This window comes from Anabas testudineus, chromosome 8 (genome assembly GCF_900324465.2).
Source record: "Anabas testudineus chromosome 8, fAnaTes1.2, whole genome shotgun sequence".
Lineage (NCBI taxonomy): Eukaryota > Metazoa > Chordata > Actinopteri > Anabantiformes > Anabantidae > Anabas > Anabas testudineus.
This window is the reverse complement of record NC_046617.1, coordinates 25486-43399: the sequence shown is the minus strand read 5'-3', so window position 1 is coordinate 43399 and position 17914 is coordinate 25486. Positions and strand designations below refer to the sequence as shown.

Sequence of the window (17914 nt, the reverse complement as noted above, 5' to 3'; positions counted from 1 at the left end):
ATGCTGCAGATATCTGGAGCCACAGTCCTTTGTCATGAAGCTGTACATGCCATGAATTTTGTCAGAGAGATCATTAAAGGGATCTCCTCTCCACTGTTGCCTAAAGCTTGCTCAAATGGGATTGTTGGGTTTTCTATATAATTTTTTGTATAATTATTCTCTGTAAGATCTTAAACCTTGCACTGTAAAGTGCCTTGAGATGACTTCTGTTGTGAATTGGCACTATACAAATCAAGTTGAATTGAATTAAAATAGATCAATATTCACAGGTCTGTTTTTCTTTTTCTATTTTTTTTTTTTATTATACATTTTTTTTTTTCCCCCCCTCTTTCTTCTGCCTCAGGGTATCAGGACATTCTTCTATACCAACCGTCAGACATGCCAAGATTGGCTGACAAGGATCCGCCTAGCATTGATGAGGGTTGGTCTCCTGTCTGGCCAACCAGCAGTAACCATTCGTCATGGCTTCGACCTGCTGACAGAGATTAAGAACAGCAACACCCAGGTCAGGTTACATGAATGTTGAGCACCCTGTGCACTGATGTGATTGTTTTTGTTTGGGTTTTTTTTGTTTGTCTTTTGCAGCAACTTCTTATTTTAGGATCCCTGAGTGTAAAAACAGCATTGCATTTTTAATATCTATATATTATATCCTATATTAAAGCATATAGGTTGTTTGATAGGATCACCTGGTTACATGAATAACATGTTTCGATGTGCTCATCAGGGTCCAGAGCTGGAGGTTCCTCTTATGCTGCTTGTGGAGGCTCTGTGTGAGCTACATTGTCCTGAGGCCATCCAGGGCCTTGCAGCCTGGAGCCTCTGCACTACAGGCAGGAGTCTGGGCTGGATTTCATCAGTTGCACTGCAGGCTGAGGGACGGTAAGTAGTCCGCCGTGCTCATTTAGACCCTCTACATTCATATTGGAGTTATCCTCTTCTGAAGTGTGTCTGTGCGTGCGTGTGTGTAGGTTTGAAAAGGCTCATTTGGAGTATCAAGATCAGCTGTCTGCAGTCACAGGGATGGACTGCAGCATCAAAAACTCTGAATGCTGTCTGCTCAAACTCTCAAGCAACATAAGCAGCCCCAAGCACACCAGCAATGGTAAATAAGTAATATCCACATTTAATGCTGTAGTGCATTGGCTTTGTGGTTGTTGAATTTGCACTTCATTCATTGAAATTAATGACCCCAGAGTCACAGATTATTTAACGTTTGGTGTTGGAGACCCAATATAACCTAAAATATGTGAAAAGTTATTGGATATTATCAGTTGGTTCATGCACAAGTAAAGGTTTGAAAACAAATTTTAACTACCGCTGTTGAATTACATGTCATTATATTGTATCCTGTAAAAAGGTGACAACAGGAAGACTGTGCTGCTGAAGTCCAGCGAGTGCTCTCCTGAGGTGATCAACTTCCTGGCTAACAAAGCATCTCAGTGTTATGTGGCACTGTGTGATTGGTCCTCTGTTAAGCAGTGGCAGGCCACTGTCCATGCACTCAAACAGAACTCCACCAATCCTGTCAGCATCAACCTAAGGACAGATTTCAACTATATCCAGGCTCTGAGTCGCTTTGAAGACGGAGATCTGGCTCAGTGTGGGACTCAGTTGGAGCTTCTGCCAGGAGAGGACTACAGCTCCCTCTCAAGCGGCAAGGATAAGCTGGGTAAGTGGGACATGCTCGGGAATATTTTCTTTTTTAAATGGAAAAAATTGACAAATAAATAATTAAAATGTAAGAGTTTATTTAATTAAAGCAATGTAAGGTATTGTCAAATGTTTGAAAAGTGAAAAATAAATGACTTTAACGATTCAGATGACAGATAACCCAAATGCAAATTAATAAAAAAAAAAAAAAAAAAGTGTTTTTATGTTTTCTTTTGTGTCAGATCTGAAGAGGCTTTTGCCCTCCATGAGCCCAGATCCAACTGAACTTCAGAGAGCCATTGAGGTGCAGCTCCTTCGAAGCGCTGTTAGTGCCATGGCGAAAGCAAATCAGCAGTCAGAGCAGAGAACAACACCTAATCCAGAGTGAGTGTTCTTCTCCATTATCAGTTTCTAAAGCATGCAGAGATCCAGGTTATGTGTATGTGTTGGAATATGATCAACAACAACAAATCATAGAAGCATCAAGTTTGAAGCATTCTTCGCTGAAAACAAGAAGGTGGCTTTTCTTATTGTTGGTCTTGCATTTTAAACATTGGTTTATATTATTCTTCCCTTTTACTTTTTACACTGCAGTCTTTATGTTTATGCAAATGTTTATACAATCTTTTGGTAAGACATATGATGTTATGTCTGCAGTACATTGGTGCGCTGCCTAAAACAGACTGGACGAATCTGCTTGGGTCCTCTCCGTCTGTCCACCCTCACTCTGTCTGATGCCCTTCCTACCCTGCCCACCCTGCAGCTTCACTGCGCTGCCGCCCTGGAGAACACATTCGGTGGACAAGAGGCATGTACACCTTCCATTTAACTTTGTTTTATTTTGAATGCATTTACATGGCTTTAATAGTTTCCTAAACTGTAATGATTTAGACACTTGTAAATCAAAATGTAAATTTTGAAAAAGAGCTAAATAAGCTGGTAGTATAATTCAACCCAGGGTTTATTTTGTTTTTTGCAGGACTCTGTTATTCCTCTGTGCAGTGATGCTCTGAGTTCCTGTAAGCAACAGGACATTCAGCCTTTTCTTCAGGCCCTCAGATACACCATGTTCCAGAGACAACTCCTCCACAAACTGAAAGGTAAAATAAGTGAATTAGAAGCATCAGCCTAGTCTGCAGTCAGAACAGGAGTTTGGTTTGTGTTGATCAAATTGTAGATGTGATCATTTTGCATTGTTGGTATAATCTTATTGTGTTTTGAACAGTTGCACTGAGTGGTTTCTTGCTGTAATTGTTCTTCTTATTCACACCGAAACCTTCTTTCTAATCCACTTTTAGTAAAAAATGAATGTTTTTGGCACAAAATTCCCTCTTACTCTGGTTTAAGACTGACTGGATAAACATATCCAAGCTCAGATTACCCTAGTAGTACTTCAACTATAAAACATAATTTTGTTGTTTACTGGGTTTAGTAGAGCAGAAATGTAGTGCCAGACTTAGTTTACATGATGCATCAACACATTCATGGTTGTGGTACTTCAATAGAGAAAGTAATTTAACCCTCGTATGGTCAACAGTGATCAGTAAGCAGTAAAATAAGGCCGACAACGCTAGTGTACTGACCTATGTCCATGGTAAAACCTTGTTTTTGTCTCTGTGAGCCTGTGAGATTTTTCTGTCTCTGTTCTTCAGGTTACTCCTCCACTATTGATGGCCACCTAATGGAGCTTTGTTTGACTGCTGTCAAATTTGCCAGGAAAAAAGGCAACATTGCCCTGGCATCCCGCCTGCTCAGCCAGTGCAGCGATGGGACACAAGAAGAGAAGCAGCAGGATGAGCTGAGTGAGGCATTCAGGCATCTCACTCTTGAGGGGACTCTGGGAGAAAAATGGGGACCAGAACTGCAGATAGAAAAAGCCAAAGTCCTGAGAGCCGCAGGTGAGAAACAGCATTCATTCAGATATCACATTGGGGGCCATGTTTCACTGGTTGATCAGCTTTTACAACCTGCTCTATTTGTGCTGTGCTTTGGTGATGTTGTTCAGACTACCATCTTCAGTGTCCCCTAAACAGTGTCTCTGTCTACAGGTCAGTCCATGACAGCCATGGAGATGCTGAGCAGGGCGGCTTTGTCTTACTGCCATGTGGGAAAGAATGAAGGTGCTGCCTGCCGCTCACTGTTGACACTCTGCAAATGGCTGTTGGCCGACTGGAAGGACATGACACCTCAGCTTAAACAGGCATGTCTACTAATCGAATAACTGTAACATGACTTTTTTGAAATGTACAGTGGCAAGAAAAACTTTGAACCTTTTGGAATTTCATGGTTTTCGGCATTCATTTGTCATAAAATGTGCTCTGATCTTCATCTAGCTCACAAAAATAGAAAAACACAATCTGCTGAAAATAATAGTACGCAAACATTATATGTTTTCATGTTTTTATTGAACATGACATGTAAACATTCACAGTGCATGGTGGAAAAAGAATGTGAACCCCTAGCATAATGACTTCTCTAAGAGCAAATTGGAGCCAGGAGTGAGCCAACCTTGAGTCCAATCAGTGTGATGATTTTGGATGTGTTGCTGAAAGCTGTCCTGCCCTTTACCAGTCTGCCACACACCAGTCTTGGGTTTACTGTTGCAGCACTGTTGCTACTCTCCCTAGGCGTGGTCGTCCTATAAAGATGACTGCAAGAGCACAGCGCAGAATGCTGAATGAGGTAAAGAAGCATCCTAGAGTGTCAGCTAAAGACTTACAGAAATCTCTGGCACATGCTAACATTTTTGTTGACACGTCTACAATAAGGAAAACATCAAACAAGAATGGAGTACATGGGAGGACACCACGGAGGAAGCCAAAAAAAATATTGCAGGACGTTTGAAGTTTGTAAAAAAGCACCTGGATGTTCCACAGCACTACTGGCAAAATATTCTGTGGACAGATGAAACCAAAATTGAGTTGTTAAAAAAACACACAACACTATGTGTGGAGAAAAAAAGGCACAGCACACCAACATCAAAACTTCATCCCCACTGTAAAACATGACAGAGGGAGCATCATGGCTTGGGGCTGCTTTGGGCCTCAGAGTCTGGACGAATTGTCATTGATAAAATGAATTCCAGAGTTTATCAAGACATTTTGCAGAAAACCGTAAGACCATCTGTCCGCCAACTGAAGCTCTACAGAGGATGGGTGATGCAACAGGAGAATGATCCAAAGCATACAAGTAATTCAACAAAAGAATAGCTTCAACAGAACAAAATACACCTTCTGGAGTGGCCCAGTCAGAGTCCTGACCTCAACCAGATTGAAATGCTGTGGCATGACCTTAAGAGAGCCATTCACACCAGACATCCTAAGAATATTGCTACACTGAAAAAGTTTGGTGAAGAGAAGTGGTCCTAAATTAATCGTTTTGCAGGTCTGATCTGCAACTACAGGAAACGTTTGGTTGAGGTTATTGTTGCCAAAGAAGGGTCAACCAGTTATTAAGTCCAAAGGTTCATATACTTTTTCCACTTGCACTGTGAATGTTTACATGTTATGTTCAATAAAAACATTAAAACATATAATGTTTTTGTACTATTATTTTCAGCAGACTGTGTTTTTGTATTCTTGTGACTTAGATAAAGATTGGAGCACATTTTATGACATTAATGCAGAAAACCATGAAATTCCAAAGGTTCACAAAGTTTTTCTTGCCACTGTAATGTAAATGTTACTGAGGCAATGCAATTTGTGATGTAGCACACATTGGCACCAAAGGTTTTTAATTAAAGGGTGATGGTTTGTTCTAGGTGGTAAAGAAGTCAGGAGCAGTAAATTCATCCAGTACTTTGGGCAGCTTGTCACCTCTGAGCCGGCATGTCGCTGCTCTGCTGGAGCTTCCCCTTGAGGATCAAGGCATTCCCCACATCACAACTGAGGCTTCAGGTTGCATTTTACCTTAACACAATATAGCACATTTAGAGTAAAGTGTCCACACCCACACTCTTCACACCTTTAGGCAAGTACACATAAGCACATGCATATCCACATAGTTGACATATAATCACATTCTTATGTTCTGTAATTCAGAATCCGTTCACAAATGCCAAACTTTTTTTATTTGATAATGAGGAAAGTGGACATGCAGCAGCACAGTACAGCATCCAAATGGTGTATAGGAGGCAGATAGAAGCATCTAAGTTCATTTTGGATTTTGATTATGAGAACAACTGTAGACTTCAGTGCTTTACAAAAGCTCAACAGCTTTGGTGGGACAAAGAAAATGATTCTAGCCGTTTCCAGAATATGCCCTGCAACACTGAACATGAAAAACGTCGGAACCACTCTCGTACCTTTTCTAACACATGCATTTTGTAATCAGAAGGTATAGATTTATTAGTTTGATTCAAGCTGCATTTTAATATTGGTGGTCTTTCCTGTGCAGTGAGTGTGGGCGTAGGGGAGCCAGAGTTTGTGTTGGGCCAACTCTACCAGCTCTCCACCAGCCTGGCTCCAGAGGTTGCTAAATCCTGGGCAGCCCTGGCCAGCTGGGCTTACCGCTGGGGCAGGAAGGTGGTGGATAATGCCAGGTTAGTGCACCCAGTGGAAAACATGTATAGTTAACAGTGTGGAGCTGTATGACCTTAAATGGTTAATTAGAACCATGGATTAGATTGTCTGGTTTCATTTTTCTTTGTCTGTCACTTCAGCCAAGGGGAGGGATTACCTCTTCTTCCTGGGGAAAAGAGAGAGATCGAGGAGCTGCTGCCAGCAACCACTAGTGAAGAAGACAAAGAAACAATCTTCAGCATTCTTGGACAGGCAATGTGTCGACCTACTGGTATACAGGTAGTTTACCTTAGTTATTTCACATTTAACTTAAAACAGATGCAGAAGATGCATCTCAACACCAACATTAAATTAACTCCAGGGTCAGTGATTTGACTCCCGCTTCCTCCTGGCCACATGCTGATAATGCGACAATGCAATGGGCACTGAAGTAGTAATGCTGTGCTGCCAAAAAAATCTTTGTTTCATTGTTTTTTTTGTTTATTTTTATTTTTTTAAGGACAGTATTATATTGTTTAGCTTTGAGTATCCGTCACATTATTTCACTCTTTTTGCTAAAATAAGTCAGTTCATATAAATACGTTGGTTTGTTTGCCACAGTATTGAAAATCATAGAATTTCAGTGGTAATGGTGCAGACTATTGATTTTATAGTATCATCATCCCTACATCCATTGTTTTAGTCACAATCTGCATGAGTCTTCCTGTAACCATGGTAAATTGTACACATCAAGCACTTAATTTCCATCACATGGATGTGCTAAAGAATCATCATGGGACCAGGCTGTGTGGCCTACTGGGTGATTGCACCAAAAAGCTGCTGGCATTCTCCTTGATCATTTTCTGTCCGTTTAATTCAATTTAATTCTAAAACACTTTGTATTTGTCCCCAGGGTACAATAAAAGCACACAGAGTAGTACAGTAAAACAAAAAAACTATAAGCAACTGGAAACAAACATGTTACTGTCGAGGCAGATGGCCTGAGCCTGGTTCTGCTGGATGATTCTGCCATTGAAGCTGCCATTATTGGGTGTCTTTCGGTGTAACTCTATAAGGCTCTGACCATATGTGTAGTGCCTTGAGATGACTGTTGTAATTTGGCACTATATAAATAAGTTCAATTGAATAAAAAAAATATACATACAATTGTATTCAGTTAACAGACAATAAGTCAATTTGGGGAACTGGAATATGTCATGGATCTCAGTGGGTATGATCCTTGACTTTACCAAAACAGTGACTGTATAAATATATTTTTCACAGTGCTTTTAAAAGCAGTTTTTTCCTGATTCTGTCTTTACTGTTCTGTTGTATGTCAGGATGAGGACATGGCACTACAGCAGGAAGACGATGAGGATGACATGGTGGATGTAATTTGGCGGCAACTCCTCAGTTCATGTTCCTGGCTGGGAGAGGCGGGCCAGCCTGTCACAGACGGTCTGATAAGGGTTTGGAGACAGGTGGTGGACCGCATTTTCGGCCTCTACCGGGTCTCCTGCCAAGCCTATTTTACCTTCCTCAAGCTTAATGCTGGACAGGTGAGACTAAGAGATTTAAGGGTGCTACACTGAATCTGATGACTGAGGCAGCATGCTATTGTTGAAGACTGTCAGGGAAGGAGAGCGAACTGTGTGTTTCTTTTTCTTTTATTCTGAATGTCTGTTGTGCATTACAGGTCCCTATAGATGAGGATGACCCTAAACTCCTGCTGTCCTGTCACAACAGCAAACAGAGCAATGACGATGTGATCGTCATGGCAACACTACGTCTCCTCCGTCTGCTGGTGAAGCATGCTGGGGAACTGAGAGAAGGGCTCGAGCTGGGCTTAGCGTCGACCCCTACAGCACCCTGGAGGGGTATGCCATACTGCAAATTAAGCATCCACATAAAAATTCTTTACATGCAATGTTTGAATAATTTTGTCAGGCCCCGCAATTTGTCCAATACCAACAACAAAACATTCAAGTTGTCTTCATGCAGTGGTGCACTAGCATTTGCATATTTTTCACACAACTATTCTGTCACTTGGTTTCCTGTATGGTTTCATATGTGCATTTATATAAACTAAGGATGTCTTGATTAAGTATTTTACCGATCCAAGTAATTGAATATCTGCTGATGCCAATTAAGCTAAGCAAAGTTTTCTGGTTTTTCTGAAGTCTGCAATCATTCTTTTTTAAATTTAAACTTTTTAACTTTTAGCTTGTTTACAGAAATTAGCTTTTTTAGAGGTGAAAAGTGGAGGTTAGTGCTGGAAAAGCGGTAAAGATGGCGTTTGCTTAGGTTTATGTTTTGCTTGTAACAACAGTAAGTTGTTTGTTTCTTTTTGTGTGTGTGGGGTTTTTTTTGTTTGTTTTTTTAATATCAGACTCCCTGGTTACTGCCTGGTTATTGCTACTTCACAGCAGCACAGTAAAAGTAAATCAGGATTGGTGTTTGATTAGCATTATTTTAGCCCGAAAAGCTCTTTAGAATGTTGATGATCCAAATACTGTACTCCTAAAATAAACAATTATTGTATCTTCCCTTCCCTGTGACCACCCTCTATTCACCACGCATTTGATTGTCTGTCCAGATCAGCTTTACTCACTTTTTCTTTCAGACATGGAAAAGTGGACTACTTCTCTTCTATCATAACCTAACTCTTACCACAGCCTTTTTCTATACTGTGTCGCCTCCTTAGGCATCATTCCCCAGCTCTTTTCCCGTCTCAACCATCCAGAGGCATACATCCGACAGAGCATATGCAGCCTGCTATGTCGAGTGGCCCAGGACTCCCCACATCTCATCCTCTACCCAGCCATTGTAGGGTCACTCTCCTTGGGAGGAGAATCTCAGAATGCAGGTATTTGTGCATTTCTTTACAGAGCCTGGAATTACTACTTGTCTAAAATAGATATGAAATTAATTGAAGGTATGTCATTGACAGTGGAATGGATATAAAATTCTACTCAAAATGCAAATAAAGCGGATATGTTAATTGATAATGATCTGTTGACAGGGAGCAAATTGCCTTCAGCTCTGCCCACCTTCTTGGGCAGCATGCAGGGGGAGGGTCTGGGTGGAGAGGAGGAGGAGCAGCCAGAGAGTGGTGGAGCTCCAGAAGAACTAGCAAACTTTTGCTCCAGCCAAGACCAAGCCATGATGCAGGATTGTTACAGCAAGATTGTAGAGAAGTTGTCCTTAGCCAACCCTACTATGGTGCTTCAGGTAGGAGTCTACACACAGTTTAGTGTTTTATCACAGTTTAGCACATAATGTTAGACCCATTATAATTTAACATTATAGAATTGCATTTGTGTAATTGTTTCTTGTCACATTAGCAGTTTTATTATTTAATAATTATTTAAAAAGTATATATTCTAGACTCAAAAGATATAACCATAGACTCTTTCAAAGATATGTAAGATGAATTCCTTAAATTCCAGTGGAAATCACATTTAGTTATTTCTTTTTATAGTCAGAAATAATTTTATATGAAAGAAGTGCCCCTGTGGAAATATCAGAAATGGTCCTGTTTATGCATGTGACTTGTTTGCTTGTGTTATGTTGTATAAGGAAGGCAAGGTAATATAACCAGTAGAGCTTATGTCAGAGTCTGTGGCTGACTTAACTATTCTATGAATATGGTTGTACTGAAATTAGGGATCTTTTGAGTATGTCAGTTTTTATTCTTAATTAGAGATTTGAACATGGACAACATAGACAAATAGTAGAATTTACAATCTACAACCCACATAAAACAATTTTAAAAGGTTTGCCCTGTGTTCCAACAGTTGACTATTTGCTGACTCTAACCAGTCCTGTTTACTGACCAGGTCCAACAGTTGGTGGGTGAGCTGCGCAGAGTGACTTTACTGTGGGATGAACTGTGGTTGGGCGTGTTACAACAGCAACACATGCATGTCCTGCGTAGGATCCAACAGCTGGAGGATGAGGTGAAGAGGGTTCAGAGCAACAACACACTGCGCAGGTGACTACTTATACTTTTAGGACTTCAATCTACAATCAATGTTTAAAAGAAATAAGTGGTCAATGGATTTCCTGGATTCTAAAGGTATTTTATTGAAAGATATACGTGCTTGTCTACTTACACTCTTTGTTATGCTGCAGGGATGAAAAGATTGCCATTATGCGCGAGAAGCACTCTGCACTGATGCGTCCCATGGTTTTTGCCCTGGATCATGTCTGCAGCATAACATCAGCTCCAGCTGACACGCCACATGAGACATGGTTTCAGCAGACCTATGGCAATGCAATCACCTCTGCATTGGAGCGCCTGAGAAACCCCACCAACCCTGCCAATCCCGCCAGCAGCTGGCTGCCTTTCAAACAGGTGTGTATATGTTTTGTATGCTTGCAAAAACAAAATTGTGACTGCAGATTACTAAATTGAGATCACAAATTGGGTAATCTGTGCAGACAGATTACTTAATTCATTCTCTCAGTGTATTACCTTTTTTGAGTTTTGGTGTCAGTCAAGCGTAGTCTCTCTTCTTTGGCTGCTCAGACAAACCCACACAACCATTTTAGCACAGCTTTTTGGGTGAATTGCCTCTTAATCACATAGGACTAGGTCTGAAAGTCAGGATTCAGGACACTTTACATCTTGATTGTTCTATAAACAGAACTGAGCCAGGGTAATAATTATCCTGTCAAGTTCTGGATCCAAAGTGAGCCAGTACACTTCAGTATGTATAACGATAAGACTGTTACTGACATTCCATACTGTTCATTGTAAAATCAGCCTGAAAGCTGGTGTCCACACAGCTTTCTGTGCATAATCGAAAACTGAATTTTACTTAATTAAACTGCATCTTGGGATTGTATTCACATGTCTGTCTGAAACAAACATCCCAAAATGACTGAACATGATTCCAATTTATAAAGGACACACATCGATTCCAGCTCTTATTTCATTAAATATATACAGTATAGCTGGTTATGTTTGTATGCCATGTTGTAAGTCTGTATCCTTCACTTTTTCAGTCACTCTAACGATTGTTCAGTTTATTAAAACATATTATAAGGTATTTTCACAGTTGGATTGTATTTTCTATTTCTATGAATGCATTATTAGGTTTTAGTTTGAATGAGAAGAGCTTGCTTTTTATTAAATTAAATGTAAGATTGAGTCTCCTTCCGCATGTCAACAATTTTTGCCATTTCTTGAAACTAATGAATTTATGGAACAATCTTAGGTGAATATTTCAATTTAATTTTATTTGTATAGCACCAAATCAGAACAGAAGTCATCTCAAGGCACTTTACAGTGCCTGTACAATAAGTGTATAAAAGCCTGATGTTCAGACGTGTGCTGAACAGGCAATTCACCTATAAAGCTGTTATATACTGGATTTGTGGCTTTGCTGGGGAAAAGGGAGAGGAAAAAAATATATATAATAATACCATTGTGATTATACTTTATACACAATACAAATATACAATTTTTTGGGGTTGGTCAGATCATGATTAGCCTGCAGCAACGTGCTCAGAAGCGAGCCAGCTATCTCCTTCATCTGGATGAGATCAGTCCCCGCCTAGCATCAATGACCACAACAGAGATGGCCCTGCCAGGTGAAGTGTCTGCAACAGATGCTGTTACCATACAGAGCGTAGGTAACACCATCACCATCCTGCCCACCAAGACCAAGCCAAAGAAGCTCTTCTTTCTGGGCTCAGATGGTCGCAACTACCCTTACCTTTTTAAAGGTAGGAGGCCCACTCACAGCAGTGATTTTGAATGTATTTTACTTTTTATTCTCATTTGTTACACAGCAGTTTGTGCTTGTGAAAAGTACACTAACACTGGCAATGCTAAGAATACCACACTCTTATCTTAACATACATCTTGTTGTATCTCAGACCACAAGACACTAGTTTTTATATAGTTCCAAGACATGGGAATTAAGTCAAAATTTTCTGGTTTTCTGTATTAATTGGTCATAAAATGTGTTCTTATCTTCACCAAAGTCACAAACATTAACAAACACAGTATTTTCTACGTTGCAAAAACAAATCTTTTTGTCTTTATTGAACACACCCAATAAATATGCAAAGCAATTGTGGAATGAGTGGAACACTTGTATAGCAAATCTGAGTATAACCAATGAAACAAGAATATAGGTGTGGTTTAGAACTATCTTTTGACTTAAAAGAAAAATCACCCAGCCCCAGTGTGCCCAGCCAAGACGACTTCAAAGGCACAACGTGGAATACTCAGTGAGGTGAAAAAGAACTCTGGGCTAGCAACTACAACACTACTAGGAAAATGTCTAGGGGACAGGTGTATTTAAAAATAAAACGGCATACCAACATAAAAACATTATCCCAATATTGGAATATGGTGGAGGGGAGCGTCATGATTTTGAGCTGATTTGCTGCCTCTGGACCTCAAAAGCTTGCCATTGTGGAGGGGTTAATTAATTATTTCTCAAAAACAACCAGTTTTGAGCTGCCTCCACTTCCCCACCTCCTTGCTGATGTGAAAAATAATGTTGTCAGATAAAAATGCTACTTCACCACCAAACAATGCACTGCTTCCATAACAGTTGTTTGAAAAGTTTCACACTCTAACACATCTTGACTGTCCCGCTGTGTAATTAGATTACATTTTTTCCTGCTTTAGCAGTGTAGTTAATACATAAATAAAATGAATAAATTAGGATAAATTAAAATACATTGCACAAAAAATGTAAGGAACACTTTGAAAACACACTAGATGGCAATCAGAAATCATGCTGCATATCTATACTGATATGCACTGGGTAATGTGTTGTGTTAGAAATGTAAGGATGTCAGATTGTTTAATGGGAATAAAAATTATAAATCAAAGACGTCCAGAAAGTCTTAAAATAAAGAGGCAGGTTAATTTTTCAGAAATTTCATTGCAGCAACTCAAAATGGTACTCTGTAGTTTGTATGGCCCCCACGTGCTTGTATGTGTGCCCCCTATGTGCTTGAATATATGCCAGAGACATTCACAACAGTGGCCTGCTGGAGGTAATTTTGTAGGGCTCTGGCAGTGCTCATCCTGTTCCTCCTTGTACAAAGGAGAAGATACTGTCTGTCTGTTGACTGGAATCTCCTCCATGCTCTTGAGACTATGCTGAGAGACACTGCAAATCTTTTGGCAATGGCACGTATTGATGTGCCATCTGTTGGGAGTTGGACTTCTTGAGCAACCTCTGTAGGGTCAAGATGTCACCTCATGCTACCAGTAGAGACACTGCGAACTTGGCACACTAATATTGGGCGGTTTCTCCCATTCTTCTTTGCAGTACCTCTCAAGCTCCTTTAGGTTGGATGAGGAGCATCGCTGCACAGCCACTTTCACGCCTCTCCAGTGATGTTGAATTGGGTTTAAGTGTGGGCTCTGGCTGGGCCACTGAAGGACATTTACAGAGTTGTCCTGTAGGCACTCCTTTGTTATCTTGACTGTGTGCTTAGTGTTGCTGTCCTGTTGAAAGATGAACTGTTGCCCTAGTCTGTCTCATGTTTTCATCAAGGATAACTCTGTGCATTGCTGCAGTCATCTTTACCTTGACACGTGGCATTCAATTTAACTAAATTGTATTTATATAACATCAAATGGCAACAAAAGTCTTCTTTACCCTGCACTTTACAGTGTAGGGTTTAAGACCTTACAAAATATAACTATATACAGAATTATTTTTGAAAACCCAACAATCCCACTTGAGCAAGCACTGACCTGCATTTTGGGTTAACTGGAAGCTTTTTAAGGAGTTATAATCCTATAAATAGTAAATTACAATAGTCCAGTCTAGAATTAACAAACCTATGGACTAGTTTTTTGGCATCAATTTGGTCTCAAAGTGATGCTTCTAATTTTACTATTATTCCTCAGGTGGAGTAAGGACGTTCTAGATATTTCTTTTATGTATGAGATAAAGGAGATATACTGGTCAAAGATAACTCAGAGATTCCTCACAGTATAACTTGAGGCCAGTTATATTATCTGGGTCAGTTGTATAGACAAGTGTATGGCTTTCCAAATTATGTCCAATCAACTTCTTTCACGTTGTCATTATGGTGTATTGTTTGTAGAAATTTGAGGAAAATAATGAATTTAATCAATTTTGGAATAAGGCTGTAAAATAACAATTTGGAAAAAGATTTCTGGATGCACTGTATACACTGCAGCAGAACATGTTGGGATGTTTTGTATATGGAACAATGTGAATAAAATGCGTATATTTTTGTTTAGAGGTTGCATGGATCTTGTTGAACAGTCTTATGACAGTAGAACAGTAAGAAAGAACGCCTAAAGCAATCTGTCTTAGTCTTTGGTGGAATCAATCTAGCTGAATGAGCATCCTATCTCGCCACGCCTTACAAAAACAAAAAACAGATACAGCCATGATATCTTCACATCTCACTGGGTACCAATAAAGTAATGGGAAGCTTTAAGCCCGACAAAATAGTAACTTGATTTACAGGGTGACATATATCAATATCAACTGACTAATGTGGTTTAATAGTTGAAAGATTAAGCGATTACGGTGATTAAAATCTCCTCAGGTTTGGAAGATTTGCATCTGGATGAGCGCATCATGCAGTTCTTGTCGATTGTCAACACCATGTTCACCAAGATCAACCAGCAGGAGCAGCCACACTTCCATGCTCGCCACTACTCTGTCACTCCCCTTGGAACCCGATCTGGACTAATTCAGTGGGTGGATGGGGCCACTCCGCTCTTTGGCCTCTATAAGCGTTGGCAGCAGAGGGACGCCGTGCTACAGGCTCAGAAGGTAATGTCCTCTGTACCATACTGCACTACATTCTGATTAATTGCAATTTCACCATTTTTTGGTAAGCTTTACTGTTGTTGTTTTTTTTTCTTTATTTTTGCCTGACAGGCCCAAGACTCATTCCAGCAGCAACCAGTGCCTCCAGTACCCCGCCCCAGTGAGCTGTACTACAGCCGAATTGGGCCAGCTCTAAAGGCAGTGGGGCTGAGTCTAGATGTGACCCGAAGAGATTGGCCCCTCAGCGTCATGAAGGAGGTGCTAAAAGAGTTAATGGAGGCTACACCCTCTAACCTGCTGGCCAAGGAGCTGTGGTGTTCATGCACCACACCCAGTGAGTGGTGGAGGGTAACTCAGGTAATAATGGCTCCCAGCATTTTAAAAAGAGTTATTTGATTAAAATATTTTCTATAACTGTTGCTCTTGTAAATCATGATACTTTTTTATTTCTCATTTATAAATAAATAGTGTTATGACACTTGAGAAGAAACCACATCACTAGAAAGAGCCCAGGGTAGTCATCCACTGTCTGAGATTCTGGTTGACATTCTTTTCCTTTGTGCCACAGTCCTACGCTAGGTCCACTGCAGTCATGTCAATGGTGGGTTACATCATCGGCCTCGGCGACCGTCACCTTGACAATGTGTTAATTGACATGACCACTGGAGAGGTGGTGCACATTGACTACAATGTGTGCTTTGAAAAAGGTCAGTTTCGAGTGGTTTTCCTGTCAATGTGAGTGTGTGTGAATATAATGATGGTGATATAAAAAATCACCTAATCTCATGTCAGATGTATAGATTCCTGTCTTAGGATCTGCTGTATCAGTTGATTGTGCTGATGATGCATGTCTAAAATGAACTGCTGAATAAAATGACTTCTGCAGCATAGAGCTTTTGTAAGCTTTAAATATTTGCTCTGCCTCTATAGCCAAATATGAAATATTCTATGAATGTGTCTACATGTTTGTGTGTCAATAGGGAAGAGCCTACGCGTGCCTGAGAAGGTCCCGTTCAGGATGACCCACAACATTGAGACTGCTCTTGGTGTCACTGGGGTTGAAGGAATCTTCAGGCTGTCCTGTGAACAGGTTACTGTTTTGCCATATGTCATTCAAGTCATCAGTCAACTGTATATATACATATATATATTGCCTATAAAAAGTCATCACTACCAGGTTGTTGTTATTTTTGTTTGTTTGAGAATGACTGCTGTAGGCAGATTTAAAATAGTCATATTCCTTCCAATGATGAATTTAACTGTATACTAAGGGATATTTGTTCTCTAACTTGTGCATTTCAATAACTGAGGTGTTGCTTGCAGTGTGATTTGTCTTCATGGTAGTTTTTGTCCAAGATACTAAATCACCAGTAACTGGACTAGTGGATTTTCACTACAACCATTGAAACATATTCACTGCAGTCAGTTATCTCTGTTTTTACTAATTGCGTTACTTCTCACATCACTTGTCTGCACTAATGAAGAGTTAGGTGAGTTACTTTATGCAGTCAGTTCTTGTCTTTTTATTTAGTTTGTAGAGATCTGTTTCACTCTAATTTTTTTTTTTTTTTTTTTTTTTTTTTTTTTTGTCAAAACGGCCAACCAAGATTCAATATTGTTAAAAAATGAAAGGTGAAAACGTCTAGGTCTTTTACACATTAGCATTTTACACCGATCAGCCACGACACTGACATAATCTGGTGGTTTTAAAATTGGTAGTTGGTATAACCAGTTTGCAGCTGTGGAGCCCCATACACAGTAAGCTGCCATGTATTTTGTGTGACATAGATAATAGCCAGCATTACATTTTCCTCATGCTGATCCCTGTCCATGAAAATTGTGATTATCAGTGTGAATTTACAGTTTAGTACCTTACTTTGGCTAGGAGGTTCTACTCTACTGGAAGTACTGATGTCCAATATGTCATTACAGGTGGTTCAGATGATGCGTCGGGGGAGAGAGACCCTTCTGACCCTGCTGGAGGCCTTTGTGTATGATCCCCTGGTCGACTGGACCGCTGGCGGGGAGGTGGGCTTTGCTGGTGCAGTGTACGGAGGAGGTGGCCAACAGGCAGACAGCAAGCAGAGCAAGAGGGAGATGGAAAGAGACATCACACGCTCTCTCTTCTCCTCCAGGGTAGCTGAGATTAAGGTGAGGTTATGATAGGAGACCCATCTCAGTCTACTATTAATATACAGTGCTCTCAAAATTAAAGGAACAATTTGAAAACACATCAGATCTCAATGGGGGAGGCATATCATGCTGGACATCTATACTGACAGACTGGATAAGGTGTTAGGAATGTAAGGATTAGGGCTGCACCTAACAATTATTTTGTCGAATTATCTATTACTAAAAATAAAAATATAATTTAAGTCATTTATATTTTGATATTTTATTGTGTCATCTTCTCTTTAAACAAACAAATATAACAAAGCATGCAATACAGGTCATTATTCCCCAAACAAAAATACACCAGTCTGCACTTTACACTAAAGGTAAAAAGCCTATCCACAATATAATTAAAGCAAGAGCTTCACTCAAGTTAAAGAATGTGTTATAATATACATTTAGCAATTCAACAACAAAATAAATAAAACAATGCAAAATTCGAGTCATTTTTTGGTAACAAACTTCAATTAAAGTAAAGTGTGTCTGCAATATAATCAATCCTATGACATAATCACAAACATCTGTAGGATGCTGTTTGAAAGCTCAGCAGACATTTGCGGTATGCATGGATTTAGGCTCTTTTTGTGGAAAAAGTCATCACAGTGCTTTGTATGGTCCTGGAACAATAGACATAGATATAAGCAAATAAAAAGTGAAATAATTTGAAAATGTTAGTCTGTTAGTGATGTATAGATTGCAATCTCACTGTGGACCAATTAATTGTTAATGTGACCGAATACCAATGTGATATGATACGTGCTGTAGTGTAATGTTTAACTGCAGCAGTTATGCAGGCAAAAA

At 39.9% G+C, this 17914-nt stretch overlaps 1 protein-coding gene across 2 annotated transcripts in view; it reads left to right on the top strand.

The window, feature by feature from the left end:
- The window catches only part of smg1 (SMG1 nonsense mediated mRNA decay associated PI3K related kinase), a 55706-nt gene that overhangs the window by 25040 nt on the left and 12752 nt on the right, over positions 1-17914 (top strand). For both annotated transcript variants that reach the window (XM_026351434.1, XM_026351425.1), the window contains exons 22-45: positions 344-505; positions 728-882; positions 972-1105; positions 1361-1672; positions 1896-2037; positions 2311-2461; positions 2633-2753; positions 3306-3551; positions 3702-3853; positions 5414-5549; positions 6049-6193; positions 6314-6452; positions 7493-7711; positions 7849-8029; positions 8857-9018; positions 9175-9383; positions 9992-10146; positions 10287-10509; positions 11639-11885; positions 14715-14944; positions 15053-15298; positions 15510-15648; positions 15922-16031; positions 16874-17092. In XM_026351434.1, the coding sequence (XP_026207219.1) occupies positions 344-505; positions 728-882; positions 972-1105; positions 1361-1672; positions 1896-2037; positions 2311-2461; positions 2633-2753; positions 3306-3551; positions 3702-3853; positions 5414-5549; positions 6049-6193; positions 6314-6452; positions 7493-7711; positions 7849-8029; positions 8857-9018; positions 9175-9383; positions 9992-10146; positions 10287-10509; positions 11639-11885; positions 14715-14944; positions 15053-15298; positions 15510-15648; positions 15922-16031; positions 16874-17092 (4335 nt within the window). The remainder of the gene's footprint in view (positions 1-343; positions 506-727; positions 883-971; positions 1106-1360; positions 1673-1895; positions 2038-2310; positions 2462-2632; positions 2754-3305; positions 3552-3701; positions 3854-5413; positions 5550-6048; positions 6194-6313; positions 6453-7492; positions 7712-7848; positions 8030-8856; positions 9019-9174; positions 9384-9991; positions 10147-10286; positions 10510-11638; positions 11886-14714; positions 14945-15052; positions 15299-15509; positions 15649-15921; positions 16032-16873; positions 17093-17914) is intronic.